Source organism: Fistularia commersonii, chromosome 20 (assembly GCF_037954325.1).
Source record: "Fistularia commersonii isolate RoL2024-O1a breed Wild chromosome 20, RoL_Fcom_v1.0, whole genome shotgun sequence".
Classification (NCBI taxonomy): Eukaryota; Metazoa; Chordata; class Actinopteri; order Syngnathiformes; family Fistulariidae; genus Fistularia; species Fistularia commersonii.
Window position 1 is genome coordinate 9,146,028 of NC_141303.1, and position 13,134 is coordinate 9,159,161.

The 13,134-nt window shown below is 37.7% G+C and overlaps 3 protein-coding genes across 8 annotated transcripts; 2 read left to right on the forward strand and 1 right to left on the reverse strand.

Annotated features, from left to right (window-relative positions):
• Window positions 1–171: 171 nt before the first annotated feature.
• Window positions 172–1,427, forward strand: gtf2h5 (general transcription factor IIH, polypeptide 5). Of its 2 annotated transcripts, XM_086167120.1 has the most exons (3): window positions 172–224; window positions 490–556; window positions 669–1,427. In XM_086167120.1, exons 2-3 carry the CDS (start codon window positions 522–524, stop codon window positions 847–849), a joined length of 216 nt encoding a protein of 71 aa, XP_086023246.1. In that variant the 5' UTR covers window positions 172–224; window positions 490–521; the 3' UTR covers window positions 850–1,427. The 2 variants fall into 2 exon arrangements, with proteins under 2 accessions (XP_086023246.1, XP_086023245.1); XM_086167119.1 differs by having other exon boundaries at window positions 178–556.
• A 1,152-nt stretch (window positions 1,428–2,579) lies between these two features.
• dynlt1b (dynein light chain Tctex-type 1b) lies at window positions 2,580–3,948 on the forward strand. Its single transcript, XM_086167127.1, has 5 exons — window positions 2,580–2,660; window positions 2,858–2,899; window positions 3,169–3,292; window positions 3,379–3,456; window positions 3,800–3,948. The coding sequence occupies exons 1-5, from the start codon at window positions 2,634–2,636 to the stop codon at window positions 3,868–3,870; spliced, it is 342 nt and encodes a 113-aa protein (XP_086023253.1). The 5' UTR covers window positions 2,580–2,633; the 3' UTR covers window positions 3,871–3,948.
• Window positions 3,949–3,970: 22 nt separating this feature from the next.
• On the reverse strand, window positions 3,971–12,776 carry tmem181 (transmembrane protein 181). 5 transcript variants are annotated; one of them, XM_086167123.1, is made up of 17 exons: window positions 12,469–12,774; window positions 11,425–11,528; window positions 10,755–10,822; window positions 9,817–9,907; window positions 9,595–9,713; window positions 8,686–8,802; window positions 8,499–8,579; window positions 8,217–8,316; window positions 7,409–7,539; window positions 7,230–7,321; window positions 7,084–7,141; window positions 6,517–6,619; window positions 6,386–6,437; window positions 6,218–6,300; window positions 6,015–6,104; window positions 5,262–5,328; window positions 3,971–5,178 (listed from the first exon to the last, which is right to left on the reverse strand). In XM_086167123.1, the coding sequence occupies exons 1-17, from the start codon at window positions 12,600–12,602 to the stop codon at window positions 5,097–5,099; spliced, it is 1,572 nt and encodes a 523-aa protein (XP_086023249.1). In that variant the 5' UTR covers window positions 12,603–12,774; the 3' UTR covers window positions 3,971–5,096. The 5 variants fall into 5 exon arrangements, with proteins under 5 accessions (XP_086023249.1, XP_086023248.1, XP_086023250.1 ...); XM_086167122.1 differs by having other exon boundaries at window positions 3,971–5,181; window positions 12,469–12,772; XM_086167124.1 differs by lacking the exon at window positions 12,469–12,774 and adding an exon at window positions 11,786–11,934 and having other exon boundaries at window positions 3,971–5,181.
• Between the last annotated feature and the right edge of the window lie 358 nt (window positions 12,777–13,134).

Here is a 13,134-nt window from a genome sequence, read left to right on the forward strand (position 1 = left end):
AAAAATGTAAAGGCACCAGCAGCAATAGATAACTCGCATTTTTAAAATGCAGCAAAGACGGTTTGATGTTGCCGAGCAGAATTGACAGAATAATGCAGCTGCAACCACCGTAAAGACCGCAAAAACGTCGTTAGTAGTGATTGTTGTGTTGTCCCTTCGCTCTTGCCGTACTCCAGTACCGCTGTCATGTCGCTAAGAATTAGCAACAAATAGCATTTGTCGGAGTAGGTGATTCGCTTTTCGTTTATCTAAAGTCCTTTACTTTTATGTCTTCATGTTGGGATATTAACCAATTGCATTTCTTGTCGTGTGTCTTAAATTGCGAATATCGAAGTCATATTTACTTGACAGGAATGTATTTGGTATCATCTAGCTTCCACCGCCATAAGTTAGCGAAACAACATTAGCTTAGAAAGTCACACGCTTCGTTTAACGTTCCTTCAATTTCTGTGGCCGTATTTCCCTTAGTTTTTGCTGCTCTTGTTACAGTTGAGGAAATCACACCGCTTTTTGTTATTATCATGGTCAACGTACACAAAGGCGTTCTTGTTGAATGGTGAGTAAGTCTTTCAATCCGCAGTCGAAAGAGAAGTGTCGATACTTTCTTCTTAACTTCAATTATAATCACTTTGTCCGTCACTCCTCTCCCTCTCTTCTCACTAAACTAGTGATCCAGCCATGAAGCAGTTCCTCCTCTACTTGGATGAAACTATGGCCTTGGGAAAGAAGTTCATCCTTAAGGACCTTGATGACACACACCTTTTCATCCTTGCAGAGGTGGTTCACACCCTGCAGGAGAGGGTCGGAGAGCTAATGGACCAGAACTCATTCACCATCACACAGAAATAACAGCGTGTATTATATATGGACTCGCTCTTTTGAGGGCTCTGACTGATTCCCATTGTTACTAATTCTATGCAAGAAGCAACGTTGTTCAGATCGAGGAAAAAAAACATGTATTTAAAAGTGTTGGAAGACAGATTGATTTTCTCTCTTTTGATGTCCCAAAATTCAATTTTGTTTGCCAACACCCGCATACATCATCAGCCAACATTGGAGGGGGAATGATTTAAAATCAAGGAACTGTATGAGTTTGACAAATGGGAGGAGAGTGTGCACAAAACTCAAGATTTTTTTGTTTGTTTAGGCCTTTATGCTACTTTTTTCTGCTCTAAAATGGCTACAATTTGTAAGTTATCTGCAAAGCTGTCATCAAATAATCTGTTTTCCAGTGAAAGCATGTAAGGACAAATTAAAAAAATATCCACTTGTAAAAAGATGATAGCGTTGTATGTGTTTTGGCTGAATCGTTGTTTCCGCCTTATTTTACACATGCAGTAGTTATATTTCAGATTAGAACCCTGCTTAATGTTTTAGCTTTAACAATACATGAGCCAAATAAAAAGCTAAAACATGTTCTCAAAGTAGTTTCTTCTTTTAATGGGGGCTATAATTTAATGATTGTAAACCGCTGAATATTTCTAAGCAGATGAAAGAAATGTAAAGCCAATGCTGTTTTGGATTTTCCGTAGTTGTTGTGCCTCACATTAATCTTTTTCTACATGGGCATTCTGAGTAGTTGTAGCCTTTCATCATACATTTCAGACAGGTAACATCCACCTTTATTTAAAGGAACAAGCACTCTTTGGAGACTTGTCAATAAAAAGTCTCTTGACTCCTGAGGTGCAAAACCCTGCAGGACTGATTAACAACCAAATTTGAAAGCTGCAAAGCTCACCAGAGTGCTGCTATCCACACTAGTTTTGTGAAACAGGCTTGACTTTGCCAAGCAAATGTGAGCAGAGATGGATCACATAAAGAGCAATGTATCACATCTTGATCACAAACCAAGAAATCACCCAGTGTTGTGTGGAAGAGGAAACTAACATCACGACAGCTATGAACACGGCAATGATGTCACAAAGGTGGATGCATGGCCCCTTAATAAACTAGTCTTCAGGTACTTTACCATCATTGATAAATCTGAGAGTATTATTTCATTTCATTTCAATAAAAACTGGTAGGCATGGGAAAGTTTTCGCCATAGATATATAACAGGAGTGGTCAGGCAAAAGAATTTAATATATATTGTATGAAATTGTGTTTCATAAACTGAGCTTAGTGCCATGTAGAAATGTACTATTAGTGTACATAGTTCAATAGTTCACATCTTCTTCTTGAGGCTTTTCCCTTCAGGGGTCGCCACAGGGAATCAACCTACTCCATCTAACCCTATTCTCTGTATCGTCTTCTCTCATACCAACTACAATCATATCATCTCTCAATATGTCCATAAATCTTGTTTTTGGTCTTCCTCTAGACCTCCCACCTGGCAGCTCCAATTCCAACTTCAATAGTTCACATATTCATGTTTTTTTATATATTTTATCTTACCCATTGGAATAATTAACAGACATTTTCCATTCGCTACAAAAGGATGTATTACTGTTGATATGTATTTTTTGTGTATTTTTTGTGTGTGTGGGGGGGGAAATAAATATGGCAATTGCAGTACCACAAATGACCTATAGGTGTCGCAAAAATCCCTGCTGAAGTCCTTGATTTTATAAAGACGCAGACTTTGGGTATTATACCGGAAGTTGTGTTCTCGGGGAACCCAGACAGCAACTGCCATGGATGACTACGAGGCAGAAGATGATGTAGGTGTGCATAAAGCAAACACTGTGTTTGCATCATTTATTTATGTAGATGTAGTCTGTAATCACTACGACTTTTTGAGTGTTGGGAGTTTTCCGCTAAGATTTTTTCGCTTTTCCTGTGCCTGACAGACGGCTTTCCGGTTTGGGGTACCTTGTGCTATTTCACAAACACTCTTCTTCTGCTTCTTACTTAACAGACTGCTTTCGACGTCGAAGAAGTGACCAAAATAATAAAAGAGGTATGGAATGTAAAAAAAAAATGCTGGTACATTGTGTTTCCTTAAAATCAGAATTTAGTTTTAAACGGCTGCTGCTAGCTAACAGTGTAATGTTTAGCGGTTGCTATGGACACGGTTGCGCTCGTGTGCCCCATCTTTTAATGAACGGACATTTGGAGTGAAAATAAGATAATATAAATCATAGTAATAACTATTGTTATCATTATTACGGATTTTTATGATTTATTATTCATACCACGATGTTTTCTGCCGACGGGTCGTTGTTGTAGTCCGTGGAGACGTCGATTGGAGCCAGCGTCTATCAGCACAGCAGGGTGAACCAGTGGTCCACGGGAATCGTGGAGCTCTCCCTCTGCCAGCTCGCCAAGCTGGGAAAGCCCTTCAAATATATTGGTACGTGTTGCAATATAAACTGACCAAGAATGCGTCTTCTGCTTTGCCAGTTATATCAATTCCTCTGCTTGTTTGTGTGTTCTCAGTTACCTGTGTCGTCATGCAGAAAAACGGTGCGGGTCTGCAGACAGCCAGCTCATGCTTTTGGGACAATTCTACTGATGGTAAAATAAACAATCCGTTTATCATTAAAGCAGCGTTTAAACAGCCTGATCGATGCTGTAAGCGTTCGACCACTCACAGTTCAATTTTTCATAGATATCCACACATCAACAAATACAAAAACTTTCCAAGTAAACATTTTTTCACATTTGGGAACAGTTTGTTGTATCAGCATTCCCTGATCTTTGTGGTCTCTTTTGTCAGTACCAGGTCTTCTTCCATAATCCAACATATTTCAAATGTTCAAATCCCAGCAATGTGACATTTTAACCCCAGAGATGTTTTATTTTATGTCCAGTGTAAAACCTAATATTAATTCCATGTCCTGTTAATTAATCCCAACAGGAAGCTGTGCGGTCAGATGGGAGAACAAGTCCATGTACTGCATCGTCAGTGTTTTTGCATTGGGGATTTAATTCAATTAGTGGATGTGTATGTATATTATAGTGTTATATTATTATAGTGTATAGTGGATATTTGATTAAACATTTTAGTGCAATAAATGAAACAACCATACAGTGTATTCTTGCTTTATTTACATAAGAGATGATAAGTCTTATGTACAACATTCATCACCCAACGTAACACATTCCTGTATAACCTCAGTCGACCACCTTCACCCAAGAGCTACATTCACGTTGTAAGAAAAACATATGTACATACTGGTTAAGGAACTTACAAATTGAAGTGTTCATTGTGTTTAGCAGAAAAAAGGCACAATCTTGATTGGAATATAGAAAGATATCTGTAAAGAACATAATCACACTTAAGTTTGTCCATAAGCTTCAGTTACATGAAACACAAAAGGGCAGCAAAGGCCATGTTTGGTGTCTGCTTGGGAAAAAAAATGCTTTGAATAAGGCAAAAGATTTGGCCAAATGTGTAATTACTGTCAGAAGAAATGTACAACATTTCACGTCAGTAGTGTATCAGCAATCAAGTGTAAAATCCATGCAATTATGCAATAACCATCCATGTCAAAGTTTCATATTTTAACTTATAAGAAATAAATAGTTTTTAAAAAGTGCAATTACAAAGCTGCTTTCCAGATAAACTGCTGGTACCACATATTGGCACTTAAATTCCTCATAAATCAAAGATGTCTGGTTACAAGTCACAATGCATTTTTAACGAATAAATGCCAGACTACCAGCTTCATTACCTCTACTGCCGGGATGTCAATCAGCTTTGGCCAAACGTCGGAATTATAATTTTTTAAACAGCAAAGAACACAATTATAAAGAGGTGAAAGTGGTCCAACAGAAAGCATGATAAATGACAATTATTTTCTTTACAGACGTGGAAAAAAATATTGGCACTTTTCCCGGTCGTTTTTGTACAGGCTAAAAATGTTACAGATGAGTAGTAGTAGTAATTGTTTCTGTTTGTTTGTTTGTTTTCCCATGAAAGCATTAACATTGCAATGTGTTTGAATGGCCAAATGTCTCCACTTCCAGTAAAATTACAGTACATTCTGGAGACAAGAAATGTTTAAAAAATATATTTATGTACACTCTCAGTACATCATTCCATATTTGCCATGAAAATACTCCTTATTTACACATGTGACACCACAGTTTGTGGTGTCATATTCAGAAATATGACAATAAAACTTCCAATAAAGTTAGGTTTGTCAAAGACGTCAGTCACTGTCACTCTCATCCTGGTACTTGGAGGTTGGTTTCATATCACGTCCGTTTTGTAAAGGCATTTCTTCGTAATCACTCCTTTGCGTAGACAAAATCCAAGTTAATGCTGTCACACTTCATACTATTTTGAAAAAAATCTAAAAATACCAAACACTTACCCATATATTACTTCATCGTCAGAGTCATTTAGCATGGAGAAAGCAGGATTATCCTTTAACTGGGAGTCTAAAAAAATAAGGTGGGAGTTAGTTCATTACTGAAGTACTGCAAAACAGGGAGGAATTATTACTGATTATTCAAAGAAACATGTCAACTTTTCTTGGAAATTCACCCATTTGACATGATCCCTATGGTCAAACCAGAAGATAAATATTAGCTCAAGCTGTTGAGAGCTAGAGATCACCCTCCTGCCAGTTAGGTAAGCACAGTGAGGGACGCAGTGTTGATCAAATCTGATGCACATGTTGACACTCATAAATGCTCCATATTAGAAAGTAATACCAGCATATGGCAGTGTAACTTTCCAAGCAAATTCAGAACCAGAACTTCCTTCATTACAAAACATGGCAAGACGGTTACTTAGAAAACAGACTTGATAAGTTGTTTGTGTGTAATTTTACAAACAAATATGGCATAGCGCCGATTCATACTGAAATAATCAGCATTATGATCATGTTACTTTTCTAACAGTTTGATATATGTTTTGAGCTAAATTGTTTCCGAATGTAGCTAAGACTGTTTTTGAGTTGTTGTAATATGATTTTTTTAAATTTAGATGAAAGCCAAGCCATAGCTGATTGTGCTTAATTTATGAGTGGGTAGGAGTATCTTTTAGTCTTACAACAGGGAACGTGCAAAACCGGCAAGTCTAGAAAGTTGGCATTCCTTAAATTCTTAAATGTAGTACTTACCGTAAAGAGCATTTTTCGAAGGAGAATACACAAATGCTAATGTGTACAAGTAAAAGTTGAGTAGGCCATAAAAGGATAGAAATTCAGCTGGTACATCTGCAGTTAAGGTATATTTACATGCACATAATGACATCAACATACAACTTGTTATGGTGGATTAGAAATGAATTCTTCGGTTAACAGAAAGCATTGTTAAGGGATATAGTTTTGGTAATGAGTAGACAATTCAGCCACAAAATTGTCTTGGAGAGCTGTGGCACCAAACCTCAAGTAGAGAATGACCATGCTGGAATAGACGAAGAGATGCATCAGTTTCAATCAAACTCTGATATCAGGCTTCTAAGTTTGTGTGTGCTCTTTATTGTACACACCTTATTATGAGGACCACCAGTGTCAAGGCGGTCAAAAACCTTAGCCGGAGATCTAGACAGAAATTACACACCCATGAGTAACATAGTGATAGATGAAAGAAGTGCAAGTACTGAGAAGTGGTTCGTAATACCGGAGTAAGGCATGTTTTTGAGTTCAGAGCAAGCTCTAACGATCAGGAAGATCAGATAGAGGACGTAGAGGGCAACGATGATCAGAAAGAACACCTTCATGCCCTAAATGAAACAGAAAACATGGAATTTCATGAGCAGTTGCAAAGCTAATCTGTTTCTAAGCAATTGTAAAGATGTCCATACTGTTGCCCATGGATTCAAATGATTAGATTGAGACCAAACCACTGCCTTCAGAGGAATAATCGATTGAGGGTTTATCAATACATTAGCAACTATGTGCATTATATTATCTGGTGAGGTACTGGAGTAGATACTTAATGGTCTACATCCAAACACAGATCTTTCTGTTGATACTTCACAGCAGAATTAGTTAGCACACAAGATGACAAGAAAGACAAAATGACAAGAAAAATATCTAAAAAGACAGGGACAACTTTTAAAATGATTATAGAAAACAAAGAATCAACGGTCAATGTTGGAGGAGTGCTTCTGAATATTGCTGCATTTTCCCCTCACACTGCTGACCTGAAATTAAGCACAGAGCTTTCAGCTACAGGACCACCCACCTGAAAGTGTACTATATCCACACTGTACCTGTAGGTCGGGTCTTGAAGTTCATTGACTCTGTTCATCCAAGAAAGGAGAGAAAATGTCATTCTTACTCCAACTTACAGGTTTTGCCTGGTATTGTGCTATCAGAGGACATACTTACGTTTGCCAAATGCCCAGTGTAACTGCTGAGAGCCACAGAAGGCCAACAATGACCAGCTTTGGCAGGTAGAAGGTCAGACACTTCCTCTCACCCTATGGATCCAAATTGAACACAATAAATTAAGAAAAACCTAAAATGTGAAAGAAAACAATGATGTGTGGGAATGACACTGTAGATACCTGAACCCGAATGCCGTGGTAGACACAGAGCCAGAATAGCAGCAGGGCACACAGAAAGAGAGCCTGAAAGAATGCATCCAGCATTCCTGGAAACCAGCTGTTCACCAGGAATGACAAGGGAAAAAAGGGATCTGGAAAGAAAAATAACAAAACAGCTTAACTGATCTAACTAATCAGTAACCCTGCTGCCCTTGGACTTAAAATAAAAAAATTAAATTAAAAAAAAAACACATAAAACTGAAACCATAGTTTTCTTGCATCTGATTCAAACGGCCTCACTTTTAGAAATATAATGACTGAATACACTTGTTTCTTCCATGAACTCCCTATCACCTCGAATGACTGCTTAGGAAAATTACACTTCAAACATCTACGTTTTTGGGAAACTTACTTTCCATGATCGCACTGGGGGGAGCAGTGGAGGCCTTCATTTTAAACATTTGCTGAGTTTTATAATTGTTTCAACTTTTATCTTGACCATGAAATTGCAGAATCAAACTTAAATTCAGTGCTTTTCAAAGTGCTCACATTTGTTGAGCAAAATTAGAAAACTACTTCAGCTGGCATTTTAAATAAAAAAAAGACTTTCACAGAATACTTCTGTTTATAAAACATTTCTGCCAGTTTTCATGCTATGCCATCAATATTATGGATCCATAATCTTTGCTTCAGAGAAATACTACATTAGTTTCAATATGCGAACTGGTTTGGTGTGGAGGGCGTTTTCATGTCCTTTTAATTCAATGTACAGACAAAATCAAAACCCTGAAGATTTTTCCAATATGAAAGAGATGGGAATAAAAATCACCATTGTAGAGTAGCAGAAGAGGGAGCAGGATGGACATCCACTTCTGCTCGATGCCCCAGTCCCTCATAGAAAACTTCCTCAGTGAGTGAGCAAACATGCACTGGAAATTAAGGAAAATATATCAGCCATGCTGACAAAAAATGGGAAGCTGCTTTAGTCTCTGGTATACTTTTATTACCCTGGGGTGAATATGAATAAATTACTACCTGTGAATGAAGATTATTCTAGTAATGTCTAATTGATTTTGATGAAAAGGACAAAAGGAATGATCTCATCTCTTACCGTCACCATAAAGGTCAACACCACAAAGACAAAGCGGAACCAGATCTCCACTTGTGAAAAGGTGGGATTGTATGTTTTCCACTTAAAAACAAAACAGAATAGAACAATAGATGGAAATTGTTAGAATTCAATATGAAAGAAAAACATTCTAGTCATAAAACCAGAATGACCAATGTTTGTTACTCACCACAAAGTTGACCTTGAAATCAGATGTTATATTTTCAAGGCCCTTGAAGCGCACTTGGACCTGGTACTTGGAGTAGTTTAGGTAGCCCAAATGCAGAACTATGATCTCATCACATTTCTGCAAGAAAAGTGTGCAGTCAAAAAAAAAAAAAAAAAAAAAAAAAAATCACAACAATGACATTTTCCTTAAGATCAGCAGGATTTAAAAATGGTCATATGAATACAATTTTGATTTAAATCACAGCAGATATTTGTGTGTACTTTAACCACTTCCTCAAAGAGTCAATTCCTGAGTTACTGCCACTTTTATTTTGAAGGTTAGAGACTAAAAGCTCAAGCACCCTTTCACAAGAACAGCCTCTTCTCTCACTCAATCTTTGTAATTTCCTTCTGCGATCGTTGTGATAATGCAATAACATCATGTACGTTAGGGAATGTGAAATGGGTTGACAGAGTCCCAGGGGCAGAGTTTAGGTTATAGTAAAAAACTTAAAATCAAAAATATGTAAGTTCATCACATTTGTAATTTCAAATACTATAAATCATACAACTTTCTGGAGGTTTTACTCCAATCAAGATCAATCAATCTACCCCCCAAATAGCCTGATTGAAATTCAAATATGCTGCAATATTTAACTGAATTTTTTGAGAAAAAGAAAAAAGGAAAACATTTCTAGACATTGCAAGAGTGTAAATATGGGTTAAGTCCCCAGCCCCCCTTTACCAATAAAACCAAATATATAGCATACTTCTACATTGACCTATTATAATTGCTTGACAAAACAGACATGTGGATGATTTGCTCAGCCTGTGCTTTGCCGATTCTTCATATCTTTAACACGAAATAGGTTTCTAAATTGTGTGCTAGTTGATTGTTTGAGAGGGAAAAAGACAGAAACTAGACACTTACAGCCCTGCAGTGAAGCATTCGTGATTTCTGATGAATGTTGTTAATGTGCATCACACTGGCATCCTGCATTACTCCCTTTAGAGTCACGTTGATTCCAAAAGGCTGCCTGAAGTCACCCACTGCAGCATAAATATTTAACAAGTTTTAATAGCAACAGATGCATGCAGTGTGTAACCTAAACTGCCACAATTTTACTTCCTGCTGCCTCTGATTTGAGCTTACCATTACTGTGTTCAGCCTGCATCACACAGGTGAGCCATAGCTGCTGATTGTAGGCCGTTAGAGGGGGAGAATCTAAATTAAAGGGTCCAGTCTGGAAAAAAAAATGTGATGTGCAATCATGACACTGAATGACAAGAGGTGCCTATCATCACTAACGGTTTCAGAAATTTTGCAATGCCAGAAGAAAGCCTTTTTGCTTACATTATAACTACATAACATTTTGTGAAAAGGCTAGAAAATACAATATATACTGCCAATTTCAACCATAAATTTGCTCTACATTACACTTTACTCTCAGGTGCTGATGCATTAGTTCAATGAGCTCCTTTCAACTCCTAGTTGCTCTAAATGCAGGGATTTGACTATCAACTACTGCACAATTCACAGGAACCCAGGGCAATTTTCCTGTATCAACGGATAAGAGCACATCAAAAATAACATAATAGAAACACAAATGTAGATTAAACATTGAATGAAACAAGAAGGAATATTATATGAAAATGTAATTTTAACTATCATTAAAATGGCAAAAATTACATGACATTTGGAACAAAAAAGAAAATCAAACCAAGTAAGTGAAAAGATTAGAGATTAGAAATACACAAATGCTGGCTTTTTCCTAATTTTCTATTCCTAATTGTCTTCAAATTCTAAAGGCCTGTTGAGCATGTCAATACATTTTTCACCTATTGCCAGAATTCTTAAGTGAACCCTCAATTTAAAAGTACAAAACTGTGTATATCCAAGTCACACAATACATTTCAATACATCTCTTTATATGCAACTTCACACAAAACTATTGGGAATCAAAATGGCTGAGGTTTTTTTCTGGGTCCTCTCTTCATAAAGGTCTTCATAAAATAAACAATAAAGGTTGTTGTCACTAACATACACAAAGTCCTTGAGTTGTGACAAATGTTACTGTCATTTCATCTTACCTTAACTGACACGTTTTTACCAAGTAACTGATCTCCATTGTGCACTTGCTCAGAAATAATCTTGGGGCCTACAACAGAAAACAACAAACAATGATGCACGTATTTCCCCAAACAGATGCAAGAGCTAAAGAACAGAAAACCCTTGAGGGAGATGGAACTGGATTCCTCATCAAGCATCGACATTTTGGCAGAGGTCAAGAAGATTACATCTCTTGCCTTGAGACTGACATATTTTTCCTTGATAGGTTGGGCAAGATAGTCTTGTGTTTGCTTCGTGAACAACTTCCAATGGTGTGAAAATAAATGATATGAATTCATAGCTACTGATTGAATACCCTGATTCTGTATATCCATCAATTCATTTGATTACAGGGCCATATATACGTACAGACATGGTATGTGTCCATACCCTTTCACGCTGATTAGCAATCAAGTTTATTGATAATGATGGTGGCAAAGGTGGTGGTGTAACGTCGTTTGGAACGGTTACGTCACAATGTCTGGAAATTAACAGATGAAGTCACTCAGTTCTACGTAATGTTATCTGGGAAAACCAGAGTCCGCGATGAATGCTTACGTGTCCAAAATATGAACAATAACATTAATAATGACGATGATGATGATTAGGATGAGCATGAATAATGAAATGTTACAGAAAAAATGGTCGTACCTGCAATTCCAATGAAGACTGTGAGGCCGAAACACAGCAGGAACACAACGAAGACCAAGACGAAATGTCTTTTGGATAGGGTGTAGAGACGCATTGGAGCCAGTCTGTCGAAGAAATTAAAATGATTTAACACGTCAGTTCTCAAAAATACACGCAGAAGGAAAGAGACAAAACCGAGTTGCGAAATTGGTAGCCAGTATAAGAGGTGGGCTGGGGAGGTATGTCAACACAACTAGCCTCCGTGCTAACTTAAGCTAGCAGTAACATACGGTACAGTATAGCAGGGTAACGTTTGATACGCTCGATTTAGACTTCACACTGATATCCAACTGCTGTATCCACTGAGAAAATCCACACTTACAGTTCCATTGCTCACGGTTCGCAGTCTCACTGGCCAGGAGGAGACACTTTCAATTCGCATTTGAGCTACATCCGTGTTATCAACATCAGTGTGCGAAAACTGGGCCGCGGCGTCATTGAATGGGACGTTCCTGATCGTGTGACGTTACATTTAAATAGCGGAAAAAAATCCATTGCCGGCTGTTTGCGGAGTTACGAAATTACTTAACACTGCCGTAGCAGGAATAGACACTACGGCACTTTATGCAGGAAAAAGCCCGTGATTTAAATGGTTGATATTAATTTCCAATAATGAAACAACCCTCAGATCCGGGTTTGGAGGAGATATGATGTACGCATGCGTACTAGCTCGCCATTGACTTTTAATTTCCAATTTTATTTATTATTTCACTTGAAAGGTAAAAGTACTGCCATATATAACGTTCGCTGTTTTACAACTTGCATTATTGGGTTAAATTTACTATTACGTGACACAACACTTGTTGGATCATTAGGCCTTTTGTATCGGTTTTAAATGATATATTCTGAACGGGCCATGTTTAATACATCGACCTTAAAAGGGGGGGTGTCAAAAAACAATAATTTCTCATTTGATAGATCTCTTTTAATCGTTGCACCGATTGGTCAATTTGCAAATAAAACAGGACAAAAGTCATTGTAACGACGGGGAAGCGACAGGCGCACCTGTAAAAGCGATCATCACGGTATGGCGTCAGGTCGTCCTTCAGCTCGTTGTAGGCCTCTTGTATTTTCCTGCAGAAATACTTCAGCTCGCCGAAAAGAGGGTTTTCCAAGTCGGACGTAAAGTCGTTGTCCATTACCGCAACGTGTCGTCCACCGACAGCAAAAAAAATGGCGATCAGAAAGCAATCGGCGGTCTCTGGGGAATATCACCGCACCTCATCTGTATTGTTCCCCGCCTTTTAAATGAAATTGAAGCCGAAGCTGTTTTGTTTGTGTCGGGTGAAAGAAAGAGGGGGAAACAAGAGGAGACGAAATGAGGAGCAGAGGCGGCGTGCGGGAGGATCACGTGACTGGTTCAGCACCAAGGACAGCAACGAGTCGCGGCCTCGTCTTAAAAATGAGAACCCTATTATAAATATTTACACCCATATATGCAGCTGTGTATTTTTTTTTAGGTATGAAGTAAAAAAATATTCAGATTTTCTATTACTGATAATAAACATCAGTGACAACGGGTCCCAACCATGCAATTCAATTAAACAAAATTCCACATGCTATGCACCCAAAACATTTCAATAAGGAGGCAAAATGAAATAATAAATACAAATGAGATTAATTTGTTATTTCACCTCTTCATAAGTAAATAAAATGGCCAGTTGATGATAA

Bases quoted from the DNA above. Each gene is read 5' to 3' on its own strand.
- gtf2h5 (XM_086167120.1), top strand. From the start codon at position 522: ATGGTCAACGTACACAAAGGCGTTCTTGTTGAATG. The intron at 557-668 runs GTGAGTAAGTCT...TCACTAAACTAG, and splicing joins AAAGGCGTTCTTGTTGAATG to TGATCCAGCCATGAAGCAGT.
- dynlt1b (XM_086167127.1), top strand. From the start codon at position 2,634: ATGGATGACTACGAGGCAGAAGATGAT. The intron at 2,900-3,168 runs GTATGGAATGTA...TCGTTGTTGTAG, and splicing joins TGACCAAAATAATAAAAGAG to TCCGTGGAGACGTCGATTGG. The intron at 3,293-3,378 runs GTACGTGTTGCA...GTGTGTTCTCAG, and splicing joins AAAGCCCTTCAAATATATTG to TTACCTGTGTCGTCATGCAG.
- tmem181 (XM_086167122.1), bottom strand. From the start codon at position 12,602: ATGGACAACGACTTTACGTCCGACTTGGAAAACCCTCTTTTCGGCGAG. The intron at 9,714-9,816 runs GTAAGCTCAAAT...TTTATGCTGCAG, and splicing joins GCAGGCTGAACACAGTAATG to TGGGTGACTTCAGGCAGCCT. The intron at 8,580-8,685 runs GTGAGTAACAAA...TTTGTTTTTAAG, and splicing joins ATTTCAAGGTCAACTTTGTG to TGGAAAACATACAATCCCAC.